Source organism: Tachypleus tridentatus, chromosome 13 (assembly GCF_004210375.1).
Source record: "Tachypleus tridentatus isolate NWPU-2018 chromosome 13, ASM421037v1, whole genome shotgun sequence".
Lineage (NCBI taxonomy): Eukaryota > Metazoa > Arthropoda > Merostomata > Xiphosura > Limulidae > Tachypleus > Tachypleus tridentatus.
This window is the reverse complement of record NC_134837.1, coordinates 247,642,741-247,667,665: the sequence shown is the minus strand read 5'-3', so window position 1 is coordinate 247,667,665 and position 24,925 is coordinate 247,642,741. Positions and strand designations below refer to the sequence as shown.

The window sequence follows — 24,925 nt, the reverse complement described above, 5'->3', positions numbered from 1 at the left end:
TAACCAATAATTTTGTTTTATTTGGGGCTGATCCACCAATATGTGGCTTTTGTGACATTCAAGTCTCAATAGCTTACAGTTTACTGTTATATTGTAATGAATATGAGTGATGGTGCCATTGTAGACATGCATTTTCACAGGTTTACCTCTGACCATGGACAATGTCACTATCAATGGTGACACTGTCGAACTTACTTGTATTTTAAAATATTTATGGAACATTGGCCTTTTAATTCTATTTAAGTTTTTAGCTGCTTTTGGAAGATTATTTGGTTTTGACTGTATTTTTAATTTGTATAATATTTTACTTTAGTATTTTACCACTTATTTCCACAGATAGTGTTGTTGCTTTGTGTCATAAACCATCAGTTCACAAAGCAACCAATGAGAAACTACAGTGAATTTTATGTACTTTATCTATAAAACCTTTTTATGAATGACAAATTCTTCTGTATCAAATAAGTAAACATCGTAATATAAATTGTTTGGAATATTCCTATTTACAAATGAAAATATAATAACTTTAAAAGTTTAACACAGTTAATGATGGTGATATCTATCTCTAATTGGTTTGCTTTATTTCTAGCAGAAAAGTTTTTCTAGAGTGAGTTCTGATGTATATTAAGAAACCTGTGCCCAGAAAACCTTAATAATTTGGTATAATATTATCTATATATCTGCATAGCTTTACTATAGACTGACTAGTAAGATTTGCAATGTAAGGAAATTTTAGTCTAAATAAATAAAGATCTGCAACTTGTTGACAAGAGTTAACACTCATTGGAGTTTCTTGTACCAGTTTGAATATCATGGCCTGTAAAAATGTACTTGACAGAACCAGTGGTAATTTTCGTAAGTGACGTGCCATATACAGTCCTGTGTTTACAGAAGCAGAAAACTATAAACTTAAATAATAAGTTAAACTAAATTTTTTCATCAAACTTTCTTATTTTATTAATAGGAAAACTGGTGTAAAGATAACTGAACTCAAAAGATTATACTGTCATAACTTCAAAGCTTTTAACTTTCTGTTAACATTAAGCAGAATTACTATTGATTACACATTGATTAATGCTTGTTCTCTCTTACTCTTTGTTTTTTTAATAACATTATATTATTTATTTAAAAGTTGTTTGATGTAATTCAGACCATTACCCATAATAATTGACATTTCCTTGGTTATAGTTTTTTATTGCTGTAATAAAACCTGTATTTTTATGTAATTTTAGAATATAAAGTAATGTAGGTTTAACAATATTTGGTCTGAACAAATGTATATTAAAATCTAATGAAACAGACATTTCAGTTTTATTGTTTATGAACTTTTAATACCTGGATGTTTTAATATATTTAAATTTGCTAAGCTTTGTCATATTTTACACCTGGAAGATATAAAACAAAATGATATTTTTAGGTTTTATATATGCATAAGTAAGTATTGCCAATTACTCTATCAATATTGTGGCATTTCACTGTGACTTATCAGACTTAGCAACTGATCTGTATTTTGGTTTTTTAAAAAAAAGTACTGTTTTTTTGGATAACATTTTTATTTTCCCTTCCTATTAAGATGCAAGACAAATAAATAATCTTGAAAACCTCCCACTTTTTACAGACTGAGGAAACCATGTGGAGGGAAGTATTCTGATATTTCAAATGATTATTCACATGTTAGTAGGTGTACATAAGCATGTATTTACAAAAATGAAGATTTGGGCAGTTCACACTAGGTTTGATTTGTTAAATTTAGTCATAACTCTGCAAATGGAAAAGAAAGGAAGTTCTTAATTTACACTCTAGCTTTTCAGTATTGGTAATTTGAGTTTTTAATTCATAAGAAACTACAGTTGTAATATTTGAACATCACAAATATCTAATATTTACCAAAGCTGCAATCAACATACCAGGTGGCACACAAAATTTGTTAATCAAGAACTTTGTTGTAAAACTTATCTTTAAATTAAGAAATTAATTAATGTGTAATTCTAAAATTTGAATTATAATCTACAGTGTGACACCAAACTTACTGAGGTACATTCATAAAATTAGGACACTAAAAGTTTGAATAAAAGTCTACAAAGATGATGAAACCCCCTTTGACACCTAACCATAACCATTTTTACTTGTTACAGTTTACATACTACTAACTTCTAATATGTTAATTGTGTAGTGTTAAATTTGGTAGACTTTATTAAACATTACAAGGCTTTTGCACGTGAAAAACCATGTTTTTTAAAGGAAGTAATGTTTAATAGTTTAACCTACCAGGGTGAAAGGCTCACTTTTTACAGCATTTACTTTACTGGAGTGAACCACATGATCTTTATTTAACTGAGCAATACTTGAGTTCACATTAATGTTCTGTATTGACTTACTTTATCATTTTAAAATTTAAAATTACTTTATTCAAACTATGAAACAGCCAATATTTAGCAGTAAGTACAATACTATAGTCCTGTGAAAAGTGAATACTTGTGACAGGAACAGTTTCATTTATAAATAGGGTGAGAAGTGAATTTTAGGATAATAATATGCAAAGTTTTTTTCATTTTTGTGGCATTACTCATTGAAGAAGCAATTTACTTTGACAAAATGAACTTCAGTTTTGATTGCTGAAAAAAAGATGTAAATATATCAGATGTTTTGTTGAGATGATTCTAAAATGTTACGAAAATTAGTGATAATAGGTTAATAGTAATTTTTTTTATTTTATCAAATAACTTATTTTAATAAAATAGTGCATTTCAGAAAAAACTGTGATTACTATCATAATTACTTGATGAGTTGAGGTTTTAGTTGTGATTTGTGTAAAGGATGTGTATTTGAATTTTGTACTTGTTTCTTGAGTGGTTTATTTTGATTTTGATTTATATGAATACATTTATCAGATTTATCCAACTTGAGTTATTTTTGTTTATTCTCCAGAGATTGATGACTTCTGCAGTTTTTTCACATGAAGCATGTGCTGATGATGTGAATGTTTCCGTATTCTTTAGACGTAAGTATTTAATTTCCCTGGAAAAATTATTAATTTTTGCTGATGCACTATATCAGTAAAGAAGATTAAATAGTATATGTAGGTTAAAAATCCAATATTTTCAGTGATGAGTCTAAAGAGTTAACTCTACATAAACAGTCTTTACTTAAATGTATGTTATTTTAGATCTTGCTGGTTTATAGATATATGCTTCAAAATTTAACTTGTAATAATCAATAAAGTGAAAACTGAGACATTCAGTAGATCCAATGAACTAAGTACCTGACCACAACTGATTACTGAGTTTTTGTGCAGCCAGTGGAAGTCTTGCTATATGTTGTTCCAACAATAAGACAAGTGTATGAAATTGTTTGAAACTTCAGACACACTCTTATAAATGCATATAGTTTAAGAAGAATAAAAGGTTGTTACATTTGATAAGTTTAGTTTTTCTTGCATTCTGATCTTTAATATTTTTGAAAACACCATTAGGAAATGGTATTTATAAGTTATGATTATGATATTTATTTTTGTTCCAGATGTGATCTTTAATTTTCATGTTTTAGTATATTATTTTAAAACCTTTAAATGTTTTATCATCCATAAAATACAAATTTTTGCCAGTTTTTCTTTCTTTTAAAAATCATACTCTGTGTTGTTCCAAGTAATGTACAAAACTGAAAATCATATTTCTAAGAAAACCTAATCAATAAAGGAGTATTTGTATTTTTATCTTTGATTTCATACTTTAATGTGTACATAAAATACAGTTTTGTTTTATAACTGTTATTGTTTCAAGTTTATTCTTCATTGCAACTGTATATTTGTTTATAGTGAGAATAAGCAAATTAGGCTAGCAGCATGAACTTTGTACATTTGCTGTAAACTATCATACCTGTTGGGGATCACTATTGTTCATTCCATACCAGGCACATTTGAACATTACTGTAGATATGATAGTAAGAAAGCTTTTGAGTACTTGAATATCATTTCTTTGAACTTTCAAACAAGCTCATTTCAATACATGTCCTTATATGTTGTTTCTCTATACAGACAAAACTATTTACCACAATTAGTGAATGTATGTAAAAGTTTACCATACAGGTGGTTTGAATAACACTGCCTGACCCTACTTATATATCCTGTTGGAAGATATTACCAAAGGATATAGACATCATAAATTACAAAGAAAACCACTTTACAGCACTGTACGAAATCACGTTATATTTCACAGACAAGGCCACTGTTGGATAGGCTGTTTACATTAAGCTTTATCAGTTTAAGTAACTGTATGAATAAGTGAAGGAAATTACAAAAACAAATCATCAAATATTATATGTAAATTGGTGAAAAAAATGTTTTAAAAGTTATTGCCTATATTAAGTGAAATCTTTTAACTCTAAAATAAAGTTAATTTGCACATAGTTTTAACAGAGTAAATTTTTTGTCTTACAACAGTGTGTGTGATGGGTTTTGAATTGATACAAAAAACATATTTCATAAAATGAAAACTATTGTAAACTATGAAGTTTACATTTGGCCTTTGTTTCTGGCTTATCTCTCTTTGAGGATGAAATGGCACTTTTTGTATTTGCTATGCTCATGAATCACATATGTGATATTTCATTTTTTTTTTTAACTAAATATTATAAATTCTCTCTCATCATTCTACCTCTTCCTGTTCTTACTCTTCACTCTCCCACATCTGTATTGTCGTACTCATATTTTTGATATATTTGCTTCAGCCATTTTCTAATTCATGACACCCAACATCTTCTTTTTCTGCTTAGGGTCTCCTTTTTTCTCTGTCTTTTCTTTCCCACTATTTATATGTAAAAATGGCTGGTTTGGGTTGAGAAAATATTTTACAATGAGGACCAAACAACGTTTCGACCTTCTTCGGTCAACGTCAGGTTCACAGAGAAAGAAAGAGGTAACTGACCGGAAGCTGACCACATATTTGAAAGGGGTTGTGTAACTAAGTGTCAGAATGAAGAGGGCAGTGTTAGATGTTTGAATATTTAATTTTATATTATTTATTTTATTATTTTTAATATAGGTATAAAGGTGTTCCTTCGTATTCATTTATTTTGGATTCAAGTTGTTGTATAAGTAAGGCTACTTTAATTTTGAGTATATGTTTGTTTGTTTATTTAGTATTTAAGTGTTTTCTATGGTTATGTTGTGTTTATTTGACTTGCAGTGTTCGTAAACATGTGAAGGTGACATTTTAAGTTTTTGAATCTGGTTTCCATTTTTCTACATGTTTCTCCAATATAGAAGTTGTGGCAGTTATCACATTGTATTTTATAAATAATGTTGGTGTGGTGTTTGTCAGTGTAGTTTTTACATAGTATAGACCTTAGCTTTGTGCCTGGTTTTTGAATAAATTTGATATTAACTGGAATGCCATATTTTGTTATTAGTTTTTGCCAAATGTTGGTTATATGTCTGCTGATGTCGGGAATATATGGTATGCAGCAGTATATGGTTTCATGATTTTTTGATTCGTGAGCTGTATTTACTTTAGTTGGTTGATTTTGCTTTCTGTCTAGGTGTGTGCTTATAATGTTTTCTACGGTTTGTGGAGGAAACTTATTGATGTTGATGAAGTATTGTTTTATTTTGTCTAATTCATCGTTAATTTAAATTAACATACTTTTGATGAAGACCTCTATTCTTCTTTGTTTGTTACTTTAGTTTTAATTTTCCCCTTCTGTCTTTGTTCTGATTTTTTTGTTTTTGGTATTTCCTTAGTTTGGTGTTCATATCCCTCCATCTCATATCTAGGTGCTTTGTCTTGTCCATTTTTTTTTATAGTTCTGGCCTTTGGGGTTGCTCCCAAACTCAGAAGTTACATTAAGTTACAATTTTTTGTTCTTATTCACTTGCTTATGTTTGTTGTTTCCCTCTTGCAAGGCTAGTTGTCACAGTTTTCAGAGGTTATTCTTCTTTGGAACCAGTCCTAGGCTTTGGTCCTGTCAGTGCCTACCTCTCTCACTTCATCTCCCAGTCTTCTTTCTTCTCTAGCAATCCTGGGGTTTTGTATGTCCTATCACATCATTTCAATCTCCTTTTTACATACTTTACCTTTTCTATTGTTCTCTTTTCTATCCACGTCTTACTGATCCTCTGTATCTTCATTATTAACAGGGAGAATTATAGAATGTCTCCCACTCTACTCTGGATTTTTATTCTAGATTTTTTGTTGTCACTATAAAGTTGGGGGTTTCTGTCATTTCTTTATCATCTCTGAATCACTTTTTTCATTATTCCTCAGTTCTGTGTGTACAGCTTTCTTGGTCTGTATTGTACCCTCTCTTGGTTTAACTATATATTTCAGATGTCTTTCCCACATTACTGTTATTCTGTGGTTATATGGCTTTTTATGGAACCTGTCTTGGCAGGAACTGGCATGTGCTACCTTTATTGTTATTTTGGAACTTTCTTGTTAACTGATATAATATTTCAAATATAGTTTCTTGTTTATCTGGGTGTTTAATTCGACTACAGCACATGTTGGGCTCAATCCTCTCCCTTGTGTATATGTGCTATAGAAATGTTTCTTTACAATTCACATTTGTTTTTGCATTTGAGGGCTCTTGTTTCTCTGGAATTCCTGATTCCTCATAGTCATGTACACAAGCATCCCCTTTAATAGACTCTAGAGGACCACTGGAACATGCCCTGCATTCTCTTATTTACACCATATTCCTGGATATACTGACCCCTCTTTGGAGTAACTTTCATCTTTCCACTGATGCTTCTATTTCTGTATGGAAGGGGGGCAGTGTATGTCTTCATATTCTCATCCTTTCATTTGGTTGTGGTTGCTTGGGGATCTTATGATGATCTACTCTAACAATTATATGGTCATTACTTCAACCAAAAACCTGGGAAGCATCTGCTTCTGGCACCTGTATTTCTAACTCTGATCTTCCTTTCTTGGGCCTACAATTATTATATTCACTACACAACATGTCATGTCTTTGACATTTGTATCTGCTGATCATTCACTTTTCTTGTCTTGACAGGAACCATCCCAGAGAATAATATGGCCAAGTAGTTATGGTGCTTGACTCATGGTCTAAGGGTTTGAATTTCTATTCCACCAAATGTGTTTACCTTTTCAGCCATGGAGCCATCATAAACTGATAGTCAATCTCACTATTCATTGGTAAAAGAGTAACCCAAGAGTTGGCAGTGGGTGGTTACAATTAGCTACATTCCCTCTATTCTTTTACTGCTAAATTCTGGAAGGCTAACACAGATAGCTCTCCTGTAGCTTTGTGCAAAATTCAAAACAAACCCTTGGAGTAGTCCTTACATCCTTTAATTATCTGTTGGATTTTTTAAATTTTGGATCCCTTAAAGTACTGACGAGGGTCAGTACTTTTGCAACACCTAATTTTATGGTTTCTCTCAGTTGACCTCAATCATTTATTTTCATGACAGGGTGTTGCACCTTCATACAGTAAGACTTATCTGGTTCCTTGTCTGACATATGAGATTGACCTGGTTTTTCATCCAGGGCCTGTCTGTTCTGTCCGATGCAGGTAATCATGGAGTATTGTCCTTAAACTTCTGCCTCTTTCCAGGCAGTAATCCTTTTCTTTTGCACCATCCCGTTTGCAACAATAAGAAAGAGTTGTTCAGTGGTGGCATTAATCTTTACACTGAAAAGTGTGACACTCAAAACACAGCCCAGAGAGACTCCAAGTTCCTGTAGAAAAGAACGGGAAAGTGTCGAATTCAGAGGAACTTGAAAACTCCTGTCGATTAAAAAAGTATCAATAAAAATGGGCAAATGGCCACGTCGCCCATATATATGGAGGTTTCACAAAATGTCATACCTCCATGTTGTATCATAAGCCATCGAACCCCAAACATTTTCAATGGTGTTCAGTTCGGGTGAACACGCTGGATGGTCCAAAAAAATCATGTTATTCGCCATGAAAAGTTATGCAGGCATTGTAGATTGCAGCGTTGTCCTGCTGAAAGATCCAGTCATTTCTATACTAGCGAGGGTTTTTGGTCAATAAGGATGTTCTCTCCAACATGCCAATGTAGCCAGCTGCTGTTTGACGCCGCTGTATAACCTGAAGCTCCATTATTCCATGGAAGGAGAAAGCACCCCGATATTGATGGAACCTCCTCCACTGTGTCGTGTAGAAAATGTCTCCAGTAGGATATCCTTATCGTGCCAGTAACACTGGAAGTCATCTGGACCATCCAGGTTAAATCTTTTCTCATTAGAGAACAAAACCTTCATCCACTTTTCTACATCTTATGTTCAGTGCTTCTCAGAAAAGTTTAACCTAGCTGTTTCGTGGTGTGGAAGGAGGCGTGGCCTTTAAAGACGTTTACGGTTTTTAAAGCCTTTCTCCCGTAGATGCCGTCTTATTGTTTTCCAGCTGCATTCTGCATCTGTAAGAGTCTTAATCTGGTTCGACGATCAGCTGGTGTCTTGTCAGACAACCCATCGAATCCTCCTGCTCAATGCCGGCGAAATTTTCATGGGCCTACCACTTGAATTTCTCGTTTCGTATCCCTCAGGGTCTTTTAAGTAATTTGCAACACCAGTTTTACTACGCCCAATCTCACCAGCAATGGCACGTTGAGAGAGACCTTGGTAACACAGGAGATGTCAGTGGAGATGTGGACAACGCTAATTAATGCTTGAACACAAATGACTAAGTTTTTTTACGTGTTTACCGATTAACGCTTCTTTTCAGTATGTTCTTAAACTTTTGACCAGCTAGCATTTAGGCTCATTTCATGTTAAATGCTAAAAAGGTGTTTTTCATTTTTATTTTCTCTTTTTTATTTTCATCTTTCGAAACTCTACTCAAATAAATGGTTGAGACTGACAACGCAAAATGCATATTTTTTCTTTGTGTTCATTTGCCTTAAGATTTTGGCCAGGAGTGTATATATATATATATATATATATGTTGTGTATTAGAGGTAATGGTCTTGGTGCACATTGGAAACCGTTGATGTTATAACTTTTATCAATCTATTTTTAAACATGGGGTAAACATTATAGTTTTCCAATATATGTTCATCAACTTTAATATTTACCACATTAGACACTTTTATTTTCTAATTGTGTTTTAGAAAGGGCCAGATTAACAAAGGCAGAGTAAACAGTGTCAATACCATGTGTAGAAAGAGCCCACAGCTTTTTCTTTTCATCGTCTTTTCAATTAGTTTTAAGGAGAAAAATATTGTGTTTTAAAAACATTGTATTTAACAAACACAGTTATTTTTTACTGTTACGTATTATAGTTTATCTCGAACATAATTCGTGCGACTCGTAATCTGATGGTCGCGGGTTCGCATCCCCATCGCGCCAAACATGCTCGCCCTTTCAGCCGTGGGGGGCGTTATAATGTTACAGTCAATCCCACTCTTCGTTGGTAAAAGAGTAGCCCAAGAGTTGGTGGTGGGTGGTGATGACTAGCTGCCTTTCCTAAATTAGGGACGGCTAGCACAGATAGCCCTCGAGTAACTTTGTGCGAAATTCAAAAACAAACGAACATATTTTATTTCGTATTATGATTTCAAATAGTTGACAATTTTAATTTATACGTAAATTGAATGTCAAAAAGTATCAACTTTATGATATTTGTCACCAAGATTGATACACACAATCAAATGCATATTTTTTCTTTGTGTTCATTTGCCTTAAGATTTTGTTATCAGTGGACTTATTTTTAAAATCTGTTTTTTATATTGTCTTCCTTAAGTAATACTTTAATCATATTATATGATTTCTTTGTTAAAACGATAATCTATTGCTGCCGTTGCATCCTTAAAAGCCACATTAAGCTACTATTCAAGGATGTCAACGGCAAATAACAATATATCTCAACCTGATGAAAATACACAGAAATGCAACCAAACGTCGTTCAAAGTACTAGTCTCCAGGATGGTAAACCATTTCTATAACTTTCTACTTACTGTCATTATCTCTACATGTTTCGTGAAAAAATATGAATTTTTATTTCATTAATATTTTAAGCGATTCTGAATACTAGTGTTTTCTTCTTATAATCCATAGATGTACGGGTGAAGTCCGTATTGGCTTCTTAAAGTAATATATCCACCAACGTACTTCTGAATCCATCACTTCGCTGATTATAGGATCCTTAATAACACACAAGTCACAAGAAGTAATATATATATGTAAGTGTTGAAACTAAACCCACTCATTATTACTTCAAGTTTTCAAGTATTTGACACTAGACAATCAGCCATTTTATCCTACATTTCTGGTGTAACAGACAAAAACAGGAAATATTTAATATGTTGAAATATATAGGTCTCATCTGTTGTGAATAATATACATAAGAAGCTTGGTAATTTGACCTTTAAAGGACACCATATGAGATCTAACAGCAAACATTCCGCTAAAGTAGACTGTGTTTGCTCATCAGAGATAATTTATCTTTACTTATTTTGAATTATTCTAGGACACAATAAATTTTACATTGTCATATATTTTCTCAAAGTCTTTTCTGAATGGTCAGTCAGTGATGATAAGATAATGAAAAATTGTAAGATTTCAAATATTTAAATACAGTTTCACTTTACCCGTGATTTGTGTAGTATAATCTTTAAAACGAAATAAAAATCATACTAAAATACACGCCAGTTCACGCCAAATCATGTTGTTCCAACTCTAAATAAAGTAAATAAGCCTTATGTTTGTGTTACGGTTCTCTTCGAAGATCCTTCATACGTGTATCTTCCTTGCTGATCCTGGTGTCCCTTGATAATCCATACCTTTCCTTTACCAATACCTATTTTCAGCCTAGAAGGTACCTAATGTGGTTTATAGGTTTCACGGCCACGCCAAAGACCATTGAGTTTCAGATATATTCACATCTAATTTAGAGCTGCTGAAAAAAGGAATGAAATCAGTTTTCACCTGTCTACTCTTAATCAAATAAGAGGATTGATTCAACTCTTATATCGCCCCCATAGCTGAAGGTACAAATCGTGTTCAGCGACATATCGTGGCTTGAACCTTCGATCTTCTAATGTATACAAAATATACAATTTTTTAAATTAGAATGAATTAATATAAATCGCTTGTGTAAGATATTCTAATGTACGTTCTTTAAAATTTGAATATTTGTTTACATATAATACTCTTGGGAAAAAATCTTTTATTCGCAAATTTAACAGTAATCCCTAGCTAGGACAGCAGTAAGTCTACGAATTTACAACACTAAAATTAGGGGATCGATTCCCCTGGATGGATACAACAGATAGCCCGGCTTTGCTATAAGAAAAATACACACACACCTTTAAAAGTAAATTTAATCATTTGTCATTAATATAGATTGTTTTATATCATTACATTATTAATACAGATTATATTTTATAATTTTTACTTTGTCATTGAAGATTCTTCAGATTTCACATATATGTTTCAAGAAATCATTCTCTTCTTTAAGGTCGATTCTTGACAGTGTTTCGAACTCTTTGGCTGACATGTTGTACATAACTAGTTTTTCTTAGTGGTCAATGTGGAGCCCAAGATGTGGAAAATGCTTGTGTCCATAAAACTTTAAACACGAAAAAATACAATAATACTACGAAATACTGAACAACTATAGTTACCTAATAAACGGTAAAATTAATCTTTCACTGAATATCAAAATCAATACTCATGAATAAACTAACTTTCATTTAAACAAAACTATTTCTTAAATAAATTTGTCCCGACGAAAGTTTCGAAATTATTCAACTGAAACTTAGGTTTAACGTTAAAAAATATGCCACTTTTTAGAGTAAATTAGTAAACATCAAGAAAAACCATGAGGTTTTAAAAAGTTTCGTTGTGAAAAAGTGTTTCATATGCTCAATAATCACAATGGTCAACACATTCAACAAACACTGATGTTTTTTGTCACAGGATTCGTTTGACTGACGTACAATAACGTTCTCCATTTTAAACCGTTTTGACCACTTTTGTATTTACATGTTTTAACGCTCTGGTGTAGTATTTATCTGTTACTTACAGATGAAAAAGTTGTTCTAAATGTCTGTTCACAGATCCTACACAGTCTCCTGTGTATGTATGTTTCTGCTTAACAACAAACAAATCAACTAACTACTCACAGGACCAATGGTTAACAATTTTGTTGGAAGAAAGTCTTCTTTTATGAGCTAAAAACATTAAACAGGACCAACACCAATGCAAATAGGTATAACAGATGAAAGATAAAGACCACTATTGACACATATTTGTGCTGCGTATTTACACCGCTAGAAGCCTGGTTTTGATACCTGTGGTGAGCAGTGCACACAGATAGACCTTTATGCTTAAATATAAAACAGTCAAAAGATAAAAGTGAAACGCAATTGAATCCATTCTTGGAAATTTTGCTTCAGTTCATATTAAACGGTCAACGTACCAACAAAGTTTTGAATTCCTCAAAATCTATTATAAATAGGTAACCAGGAACAGAGCTCATAAACCGTGGAAGATAACGATATTTACTTTCTGATCTTATATTTCTCAGACAGTTCATAATCTAGAACTCTCAACTATTTTACATCAACATAGAATGAAGAAATACAGGATAACATTAGCTTTCAAAATAATAATGTAATTACATTTTTGAAAGTAAATGTTACTGTGAATATAAACCTAAAATTTGTGTCATAAAGAATTTACCTCAAAAATAGTTGTTGTTTATTTAAATACGAGGATTTTATTTCTATAGCATGTTTTGACTTTGGAAGCAGTATTTATACCATAAGGAAATAGAGTACCTGCTAACATTTCATGGCTTTAACGTTTCACTTAACTGAAACTAGAATCTCCAATCATCTCTTAAATAGAACTTTGACTTTATATTTGTATTCGATGTGGCTGTTTAGTAGGCATTTAAAATGCCTATGCTGATAAAAAGCAAATAATGTGTACATTCCATACGACAGAAAAGTTAATTTCTAACGCCAAGAATAACTAAGAAATAATTTAAATAAACGTACCCACTAAACTGTGATGTTTCCATGTAAGATCGTTAGTATTACTAGTTGTAAGGCGATACTGTAGATCAAATGAAAAGAAATAATCTGTGTAAGTTCCAACGTGTATTATTGTACTTATCATAAATTCTGCTTTCACAATCTAAAACTGAATCATCTATTAAAACATACCTTTTCTGTACGAACGAAGTCACTATATTACTGAAAAAGACCGGGGTTCGATTCCCCTGGGTGGGCTCAGCAGATAGCCCGATGTGGCTTTGCTATAAGAAACACACACACACACGCGTGTCTTTTGAAAAGAATCTTTATTTAAGCTACAGATACAAAAAAGACATTACATCAACATAGAAAGAGGAATAGCAGAATTACGTAACTGTTTCTTTATTTAAATTTTACATAATTTTATTTCTTTAAACGTTTATTCAATAAGTTATTATTAACACCAATATCAATTTTTCACATAAAACCATGAACTTCAAGGAAGCAGTCATGGAGATTGTACTGTTCTCAAATAACATCAGCAAAAACTGTTAATTTGATTAATATTAGTACATGTAAATTTGAAAGTAGTAACTACTAAGTTTAATTCAAATTAAAAATAGACTTCTTATGTTTTCCAAAATTTCAATCTCTATAATACGATGAACTGCATTTTTAATTGTAGTCATGTTTGGTCTTGATTGTTCTTCCCGGATGATGCGTTGTTTATGAAGTAACCATTGCGTAGTGAGATTTTCAGTTGATTTATTGCGTCACTCAGAAGAACACGTGATGGTGTATCCTAGTTTTGACACAGATTGAAACAGAATGCAATTATATATTGTCTTTACAAACTTACAATACTTTTTAAAGTACATGGACACCTTCCATCCAAGATTTTTAAATTGTTTGTCAGCCTTTGGTTTCACTTTTGGGAAAGTTTCCATCCAACTTTTCTTTGAGCCGTGAATCATCATTAAATATCCACGATCAGTAAAGTCCGTTTGAAACACTAATGTTTCATCAATGCAGCCGATAAAATCATCATCACGCTCGTTTTGATCTTCAAGAAGAGTGAACTTTGGTGATAAAAGAATTTCTGCTGGTTCAGTTTCATAAATTTTAATTGCTTGTAGGAATGTATTAATACTCTGATCGTCTTCAGGAATAATTAAATGTTTTGTCTTTATATAATGAATGAACGAAGGGAATATGGTCCCACATCCTTGAAACTCATATTTCTTATCTTTAGGAAGATACCAACGTCGTTCACGTGCTGGAGTGGTAAGGGAACTGCCTAGTTTACATTTGGAGAGCGTTTCAACTGGAATCCTGTGTCTGATTCCATCAGTACTCAAATGTATAGTTTCTACTCCTTCAGGAAACATGGAAAAATATCAAGCTGTAACAACTTATTTTACCTGAGATTTTTATTGCCCAAAACCCTATTATTTTATTTGCTATCGTTCAATTTGTCGTGTAGTAACTATTTCATAAATGTGTTTGTCTTTCCGTATCTGAGCATTACTTTTTAATTATTGTTACGTAATACATTGTTTTATCAATAAACGACAACAACCAATAATACAAATATTATTGTCGAGTGAAACAATAACTATCATTGAATAACTTTTCCTTCCACGTTTCCTCATTTCGTGACCAATCAGCAAAAACTTGACAGTGACGTACGATGACTTGAGGGGTGAGTTGGAACCTTCATCTTCTCTTTAAATAAACGTCACTATATGTGTGCATCTGTTCATTAAACGTTTCCACATTTATTGATAAAGAGCACCACATTTGACATAGTGATTCAGTAAGAACGTGGGCTTCTCTTTTACCAACGAATAGTGAGATTGACTGTCACCTTATAACGCCCCCACGGCTGAAAGGGCGAGCATGTTTGGTGCGACGGGGATTCGATACCGCGACCCTAAAATTACGAGTCAAACACCTAAACCGACCTGGCCATGCCAGGCCATCAAGTAAGAGTAAGACTTAAGATAATTTGTATTAGGTTGGTGAAGAATCCCAGTGGTAGTGATACTATATTAACAATAATTTGAGTAAATGAATAACGTTAATACGTAATATTAATAGTAATACAATGGTATGCTGATTTGACGAGCTGTGAAGTGTGATAGATACAAATACAATTAATTGGATACCTTATCATAATTGTTGTTTCATACTTTTGATTCAGAAGTTCCAAACTTGTAAAAGGCAATTGTGCAAAGTCAAGTAACAAAATCTTACTTTATAACACCCATTTAATATTGTGGAATTGTTTGGTAACCTAATAACTTTAAGTTTCAAGCAAAGTAGTTTAAATGTATAGTGCTGATAATAGTGTCTCACAAATAATCAGTTAATCTTAGATTCACCCAAAACAATTTATGGAATAAATATACCCTCCAAGACCAACATATATCGTCTATAATATTTACAGGGCCATTTTTCTATAGTTTAATGATTTGAATTTTGTTAGTTAAAGTACTTGTAATTAAACCATGAATTATGATGTTCTTGCTTCGTGCTTGAGGTCTAACAAATAGCTTAATATTTAATATTAAATATTTATACTGTTGATGTTAATCATTTTTAATATTTTTGTATCATTCTGCATGAACAGTTTCATTGTTTGTTATTAGTTTTGTAGTATTATTAGTTGGAAGAGTTAAAGAAGTAGATATAAAATTTAATTAACTTGTAAGAAAAGTATGGTATAAAGTATATATAATTTGATTAGAATAACCATTATAATTTAAGTTTATTAGTGTCTTATTTTGAGGCCTATAATATTTATATGTATCAAAAGCTTGTTTATATACTTCCAGGAGAACTGTATGGGTTTAAATGGGGAAACCTTGACACTTGCAAGTTTTACCTTTTTCTTTCACTGATGATGCATTAGTAAAGGCAGAAATGGAATATCAGTAACCAATCAATAACTCAAAACAAATCAAATAAAAAATGCTGCATTGACTGAAAATATCCCAGGGCACGAGTTACAGTGTGGGATCATAATATGTACCATAGGTTTTGAAGGTGACTGAAAAAATAGGACCCACATTGCAGTGGGGATACACCATCTATCAGTCTTAATCTGCATTTGACAGTCTCACATAAGAAATAAAGAGTAGCAACAGATATACAATTAGAAATTAGGATAGAGGTGTGGGTGCTCAAGTTCATAACTTCTCACACGTTTTTGAGTTGTAACAAATCAGTATAATTAGTCAGAGGTTTAGGTTTGCTGTTTTAATGCAGTCCTTCTGATTTTACACATTTCACTATTTAACTTTATAAAATATATTTAGTTTCACTAATACATATTAATGATTGTGATAAAAATACTGACAGAAACAGGTTGTACATTCATATTGTATAACTAAAGTTATTAGTGTAAAATTTTATGAAATCAAAAAATGAAAATCAAACAAATTCAAATATTTTGAAAGACTTGAGACCTACTAGAGCGATTACTGTGATGATAAGATGATGCTTTTGAGAAAGTCTTTAATTTAAAAGGTTTTATGAGTGAACATGAATTTGAAAAATGTTTTCACTGATAAGATCAACAGATTTCTGCAGGATTAGACACTTGTTCTGCAAACATTAAAGGTAATTTGTGACACTTGCTATTTTTCTTATAAGAGCAAAGAATATTAATTAGCTTATTAAAATACACTCCATGATTTCATAAATTTAAGAATGGGTTTCTCATGGTGAAACATACTATCTCAAGACATTCATCATAAGAATGGTATTTTACTGTCTTTTCATTCTTATTTTCAGATATAGTATGACAGCAGAATTTTGGGAGTTAGTCAACTTGTCAACTAAAATTAATCAGAATTGGTCTCTGTTGGTACGAAGGTTTGTAGTCAGTGAACAAATTCTCAATATCTTGTACAAATGTGAACAACTATTTCAGTCCTTATCATGAAGCTAGAAACAATTAAATGTTATGGAGAAAAAAGTATTTAAATGTGATTGTTTTTGAAAGTTTAAAACATTCTGTTGTGTATTTAATTTGGAGGGAAGGAAGTGAGTTTCTTCTGGAAGTTGAATTTTATTTAAAGAATGGATTTCTTAAACTTTCAGTAAGTATATTACAACATAATACTACATCATTACCTATAAAAATATTAACTATTATTAGGGTAACATTTCAATTTCTCTTTATTATTATTTTTTTTATTAAATGTAACCTTCCACTGTCTGCAAATAATTTATGGTCTACGTAAAATGACTAAAGTGTCCCCTCTTTACGTTATTGCTGCATTGGCTGTGAGCTTATGACCAACAACATTAAATGGGAACAGTTTGTTTAATTCAGTTACGTTTCGGCGGACATAGACTGTATGATTAACCATCCATGAGTCAAATCCTTCCATTCATGAAGTAATCCTAGTAGCTCTTTGAATACTTTTGAACAAGTACTATCCTTTCTTACAATAAAACAGAAAAATTACTAGAAAAAACGTAATGCTGTATTACACACATTTTATTATTTCCCAGTATCACTGAAATAACAAAAAATTATTTTGCTGTTGTAAAAAATTAAAACTGTAGATCTATTCCTGTAATTCAAACTTTAAGGTATGGTTCTTGTTTCTGTTGAGAATGAAAAGTTATTTTGTATTTGAAATTTTACTGCTTTGAGGGACTATTTTGGCATGCTAATAGTATTTTATTTATAAAACAGATTGAGCTTGTAATATGTTTAGATTAAATTTCTGATTTGATATAAATGTGCTCTTTTAACAGTTTCTAAATGAAGATGAAATGATTCTGACTTTGTAAAGGGCGGCGGCATAGTGCGTTAAAGGCGTCAACCGTAATCTGAGGGTCGCGGGTTGGCTTGAGTTAATGCTGAGCCACTTTAGCGTGGGGGGCGTTATAATGTGACGGTCAATACTATTCGTTGGTAAAGAGTAGCCAAGTTGGCGGTGGGTGGTGATGACTAGCTGCCTTCCTCTAGTCTTACACTGCTAAATTAGGGATGGCTAGCACAGATAGCCCTCAAGTAGCTTTGTGAAGATGAAATGAATCTTTTGTAAAGTTTTGTGTATTCCAAGTGTTATAATATATTATGTTAAATTATTATCATATTTTAAAATTATTTCACATACAATGAGATTGTCATTTGCCTTTTTTTAACCAAAAATGTTTAATGTGATTGTTTCACTATTGCTCAAGAAAAGTCAAAGCAAACCGTAGAATAATCTTTTGTATGAAAGTGGTTTTCTTACATTAAGAAGACTTTTCATTCTTTAAGAAACAATTATGTCATCTTAGTCCAGCTGTTATGCAGTTCCTGAAGAGCAGTACACACTCCATTGACCATAGGCAGGTATGCATTGGATTCATACAGTTTTGGAAATTAAGTTTTGAAACTGTTTGAAAGAATATTTGTTTTCAATAGAAGCAACATCTGTTAACTTGTATTCATGTGTACTGACCTAAGGTCATAAGTATTTATTTAATAACGAGTTCATGGACGGGTAGCAGTGTTGGTTGATCAGCATGTGCCCACCCTCTTTTGCCACTCGACACACCCATTGGAGGCCGTAGCAATTCCGTTTCCTTGGGTCGTGCCATCACTGTTTGTTCTCTCTACTTGTTGTCTGGAGAAATTTATGATCAAACGGATCTTGATGCTTCAGTCTCACAACCTTTCTCTTTTCAATACTGGTTCTTCTACTTATTTCCAAGTATCTAGCCAGTCCTTCACTGCTATTGGTCTCTCAACTTGCTCTTTTTCATGGAGGGTTGACAATAATCCACCAGGCAGTGATCATTTTCCTATAATTTTGATAGTTGCTTTGACGAACTGTATCTGTAAGACCTAAGAATGTCCTCTCGCCCACTCATGGTGGGATCCCGACGACAGCTCTCAACCATGGATCACCTGATTCGACCTGAAACATCAGTCAGAGAAGCCTTTCTCAAATGACATCTTGTATCAATATTCTTTGACACTGAGGCTTATGACACAACATGGAATTTTGCAGAGACCTCCATATATATGGGTTACGTGGCCATTTACCCATGTTTATTAAAAAATTTTAATGGACAGGAGATTCCAAGTTCATGTGGGTTTGACACTTTCCCATTCTTTACAACAGGAACTGGGTCCCTCAGGGCTGTGTTTTGAGTGTCACACTTTTCAGTATAAAGTAAATGTCTTCACTGAACAACTCCCTCTCACTGTTGCAAACAGGCTCTATGTCAACGACTTTCACATCTCGTGTCAGTCGTCGAACATGAGATATATTGAGCAGCAATTACAAACTGCCCTCAATCATGTACTGAAGTGGACCACGGCGAAGGGCTTTAATTTTTTTTTTTCTCTAAAACCGTTTGCATGCACTTTTGCCGCCAATGGGGTATTCACCCTGATCCTGAACTCTGTATTGGTGAAGTTTCGATGCCAGTGGTCCCTGAGACTAAGTTCTTGGGGCTTATCTTTGACCGTAAGCTGACCTTTATACCACACTTAAAGCAGCTACGGGTCAAATGCACAAGAGCACTGAACATCCTCCTTGTCCTCTCTACCACCAGTTGGGGAGCTGATCGATGTTCTGTGTTAAAGATATATCGTGCTCTTATTCGATCGAAATTCGACTATGGATCAATGGTCTATGACTCTGCCAGACCCTCGGCCTGAAAGATGCTGGACCCCATTCATCATCAAGGACTTCGACTCTGCACTGGGGCTTTCCGCACCTCCCCAGTTCAAACCTTATACGTAGAATCTCATGAACATTCTCTGCACCTTCGCCGTTTGCAACTGTCTTTACTATATTCTTCGAAACTTCGTTCCTTACCAAAGTATCCCACCTGGGGATGTTTTCCTTCCTCAATGGGCCATACTTTTTCAGAGCAGATGATCTGCCATTGCTCCTTTTGGCCCTTTCACATCCAAGTGCAATTGGATGAATTGGGTCTGTCCTTGGATAACATTACAGAATCCACTGGTCAGCCCATCCCACCGTATTACAGTCCCAAATGTGACCTTTCTGTAAGTCATCTGAAAAGGCAGATACTCCTGATTGGAAGTACCGTTTTTTATTTACTGCACAAATTTCGAACAATATTTCCATTCCAATTTATACGGATGGTTCCAAATCAGGTAACTGTGGGTTCTGCCATGATTTGTTGTGGTTTGGTGGTTGAAACCCTCTACAGCTTCTGTGTTCATTGCTGAACTGTACGCCATATCTCTTGTTCTGGATCATATTGAAGCTAAGCAGTACTCCAACTGCACTATTTATACTGACTCGCTTAGTTTTCTACTGGCCCTGGAATCACTTCACATTGTCTCACACCTGTTCTCGCTGATATTCAAAACCGACTGGCCCATTTTTCATTAACATCTACTTCTATCCAGTTTTCTGGATAACAGGCCACGTTGGTATTTGCAGGGACAGCTTGCAGACACAGCAGCTAAATCTATCTACTCTGGCACTATCACCACTGTGCCTATTCCGTACATGGACTATGGTCGTGTATTTAAGGCTCGGCTATGTGCCAGCTGGCAGTCCACTTAGAGTGAGCAACGTGACAACAAGCTTTTTCAAATAAAACCCTATATTGGGCTGTGGCCGTCTAGCTTCCATAAGGTTTGGAAGGAGGAAGTTGTTCTAACTAGACTACGCATTAGTCACAGGTTTTTGACATATCCTTTTCTTTTATCTGGAACTGTTGCACCAGTGTGTAGTTTGTGTAACACTCAAATCACAATAAGCCACGTTTTACTTTCTTGCCATCGTTACTACTCTCAATGACGGCACCATTTTAAACATGTTCTGTCCCAAGGCTTGTCCATAACATTGGACAGTGTTATTGGTGATGGTGACACTGCCCACCTTTTTAGTTTTTTACTGGCCTTTAATCTTTTTAATCTCATTTAAGTGTTTGATATTTATTCATTACAATTTTTAATTGCGGTTCCCTTTTAAGAGTCTCAATCTCTCTAGTTCAATACGAAATTGCAAAATGGCCAGAACATTAAATAACTCGACACCAGGACTGGAAAGGCCAACTTCAGGTGACTAACGCTGCTGTTTGAACGACCTGTTAGTCATCCTGGCGAGTTGTTATTACAATTTTGCTGCATGAATTTTAAACTTTTATTACTTTACCCTTTGGTACCATAATGACACATAACTCGGAACCAGGACTGGAAGACCAACTTCAGGTGACTGATGATGATTCTCGTACTTACCTGTTAGTCTTGCTGGCGAGTTATGATCATTACTATTATGCTAGAGAAAGTCATTTACAACTTTTCTTACTCTGCTTTCTCTCTTAACGTTGAAGACTAGGTATCAACATTGGTTTTATGCTTTTTCTGTTTTTCAGTGCTGTTTTTTTACCTTCATTTCCTTTTATGCATTTTACTACATTTAATTTATTTTGACCTTTTTACCGGGAGTTTGGCGCAGATAGCCTAGTTGCTTTGTGCCATAAAGCACTAAATCAACCAACCAACCATCTTGGACTACCTAATTCGACTTGAAACATTGACGATCACAGAAGACTTCAACAATGAGAGAACACCTTGTTTCTGTCTTCATCGATCTTGAGCTCCCTCTCGATGATATTGCTCTTTGCATGGTCCTTAAGGCAAAATTCTTGGGGTTTATTTTTGACCGTAAGCTTTCTTTCATTCATCACATCAAACAGCTATGTGTCAAGTGTACTAGGGCACTAAACATCTTTCGTGTCCTCTCTTCCACCTCTAAGCGAGTGGATTAATGTTCTGTGCTCAGGTCTATCATGCTTGCATTTGATCCAAATTGGACTTTGGGTTTATGATTCTGCCAGAACCTCACCTATGAAGAAGCTGTACCCCATTCACCATCTGGGGGTTTGGTTATGCATGGAGGCTTTTCTCACTTCTTCTGTCCAAAGCTTGTACACCAAATCCTACAAACCTCTTCTTAACCTCCACCATTTGCTCTTTCTGAATAGATGGTCTGTCATTTTTTCTTTTGGCTTTTGTATGCAGGGACAGTTGGTTGAATTGGGCATGTCATTGGATGATGTTACTATCTCCACTGATCAGCATTATCCCACCATGGCTTATTACCATCCACACCTGTGACCTTTCTTTGAGTCATCTGAGGATGGTAGATACTCCTGATTGGAAGGTACTGTCTTCTATTTGCTGACCATGTTTTGAACCATTCTTCTATTCAATTTACACAAATGGTTCAAAAATCAGGCAACTCTGGACTGTGCCAGAGTTTGTTGTGACTCGGTGTTTGCTCTGTTGTTTGCTGCCAAGTTGTATGCCATTTACCTTGCCCTGGATGACATCGCGGTACAATGATTGTACCATTTGCAGTGATTCTGGCTCTGGAATCACATTAAATTTCATCCTCTTCTTGTCAATATTAAACAGCAACAACTGGCCCATTTCTTTTCATCTTCCACTAACATACAGTTTTGTTTGGATAACTGGCCATGCCAGTATTTGTGGGAATGAGCTCATTGACACCTCAGCCAAGTCCACGTGCTTTGGTGCTGTCACAGCTGTGCCTGTTCCATATATGGACTAAAGGTCTTGTATTCAAGACTTGGCTACCAGTTGTCTTGGAATGAACCTTCTTTGGCCATCTTGTTTCCATAAGGATTGGAAGGAGGAAGTGGCATGCAAATCTCATAGGCAGACTTACAAGCAACATAGCATTTGTGTGTGTAGATATGAGTATATTTGTGAAATACATTTTGAGAATAGGAAAATATTAACTTGTTTATTGGTTCTTGTATCTGAACACCAGATAATTAGTACTTGCATTAACATAATCTAACATCTTTATACATTCACACTTGTTATGTTAAAATAAGCTTTGAGATTTGAAGTTGTGTTCCAACTGTTGTTAGAGCTTTATAGTGAATCATTTAACAATTATCATAACAGATGTCCAGCTTGAAAACAACCTCAAAGTGGCATTTTTAGTGTTCAAACAAACACCCTCCTGTTCCACACTAGAAATATAGAAAAACAGTTTCAAAATTACTGTGGCAATACTACTTTATAAAATATCTAATAAAGGGCACAAGACTGAAAAGTACAATAAGATATAAGTCAGTGAGCGAGAACACTAATCTTGTCCAGGACCAAATGGTCCAAAAATAATGTTTCAAACCTAAAACGTTAAAGAATGTGTGTAACTAACTTTGCAGAGATTGATTCTTCATAGTTTAACTTTCTCACGACAGGCTCAATCCAGGAACTGACCTAATAATTATTCTGTGCTTGTTATAGTATTACAATACATTCACCTCATTTTGGCAGGCTTTAAGTAAACAAAAAATTTTTTGCCCACCAAGACTATATTTTTTTAATGGAGTATTTTACTAAAATGTATCTGTGAACACTTACATATGTATAGATATATAAATAGAGAATTTCTGTATACTAGTCTGAGTGTTGGTTTCCATGTTTAGATTAAAAATACTATTCTAAGTATCAAAATTACAAACTTTATTTTGTAATATCTAAGCCTAAAGCCTTGTTACTGGCGTAACCCTGAAGCAGTAAAGAAACAGGACTTCAAATTGTGAGATTAAACTACTTATGTTTATATTAAATAGTTTTATGCTCATAATAGTGTGTATGAATACACATTGTAAAATTTTATTGTTTTATTGCCTTTATAATCCCTGACTAATTACTATTCATGCCTTAATAGGTTGTAAATCATGCGACAAATATGCAGCTCTTGTTAAGCTTTTGAATTCCATTATGCACGAGCTACTCATGAACATTTTTAAAAATAGTATTATTATTAGTTTTTGTGTTTTTGGTGTTTTTTTTAATTTTGTTTACAGTATTATTTCAGTTCTTTGCATCACAATACTACCTTGTTTATGTTTATTTTGTTTAGAATTTCACGCAAAGCTACAAAGGGCTATCTGCACTAGCTGTTCCTAATTTAGCAGTGCAAGACAAGAGGAAGGCAGTGAATGGTGATGACTGGGACATCATAATGTGACGGTCAATCCCACTATTCCTTGGTAAGAGTAGCCCAACAGCTGAAAGAGCGAGCATATTTGTTGTGACAGGGATTCGAACCCGCAACCCTCAGATTACGAGTCAAACGCCTTAACCCACCTGGCCATGCCAGGTCAATTATTAGTAGTAGTGCACAGATGAACTTGTGTTTATGACCTGTAGCTTTTTCTTTGCTGTCTTGGTGGTACTGTTTCAATTCATGTGCCTTGAAGTCTTCAACAGTCTTCTTCCAGTTTGTGTATGGAAATTTCACTAGTTGTCCCGATTTCTGGCTTTCAACACCAGCACAATCAGAAGCAAAAATACAGCACACTTGCAGAAAGCACCCTTGCATGTTGACTGTAGAGTAGCCATCTCCACTGTGAAAGCCAACGATGCTGAAAACGCAGCTTTCTTGGACCACACCGGGGAAAACATAATCACTCTCTGGCTTCCATTCTCAAGGAGGCAATTTTTGGTTTCAGCGTTTATCTAAAAGAGACAGAAAGACATAGTTCTAATTAAGTTATTTTGCACTTAGTAAAGTTTAGTACAATAACCTCGAAGATAAAGGCTTAGAGCTGTACTTCACAGAGCAGGCCTAACATCCTGTGGATGTATGTCTACAATCACTAGCAGCAATGAATATTCAGTCTAAAACTTATCAGAGTGTTTACATGATTTTAATACAAAATTAATATTATGAGGTGAGACTTACCTATTTATCAATGCTGACATCATCAGAAATGTAATTTCCAATGTTCAGATTGGACCTGAGGTGGTACTGGCAGCACTGGTAAAGACCACAGTGATGACTCTGACAATTCAGTTGATAATTCTGATTCAACCTGATTGGCTGCAGCATTGATCAGGTTCAGCCTCACAAATGGGTTGAAAGAACCCATGCGTGGCTTTGCTTTCAGGCTTGACATAGTGAATGA

The 24,925-nt window shown here is 33.9% G+C and overlaps 1 protein-coding gene across 7 annotated transcripts in view; it reads left to right on the top strand.

The window, feature by feature from the left end:
* LOC143239598 (spliceosome associated factor 3, U4/U6 recycling protein-like) overlaps positions 1–16,849 on the top strand; it is a 28,317-nt gene extending 11,468 nt beyond the window's left edge. For 3 of the 7 annotated variants that reach the window (XR_013021254.1, XR_013021255.1, XM_076480827.1), the window contains exons 2-3: positions 2,926–2,998; positions 16,769–16,849. Coding sequence is in view for 3 of the 7 variants with exons in the window: in XM_076480827.1 (XP_076336942.1) it covers positions 2,926–2,998; positions 16,769–16,779 (84 nt within the window). In the remaining 4 variants the exon portion in view is untranslated. Of the gene's footprint in view, positions 1–2,925; positions 3,597–10,043; positions 10,195–16,768 lie in introns of those variants that run through there. The other 4 variants (XR_013021256.1, XR_013021257.1, XM_076480826.1 and 1 more) reach the window with 4 other exon arrangements.
* The last annotated feature ends 8,076 nt before the right edge of the window (positions 16,850–24,925 follow it).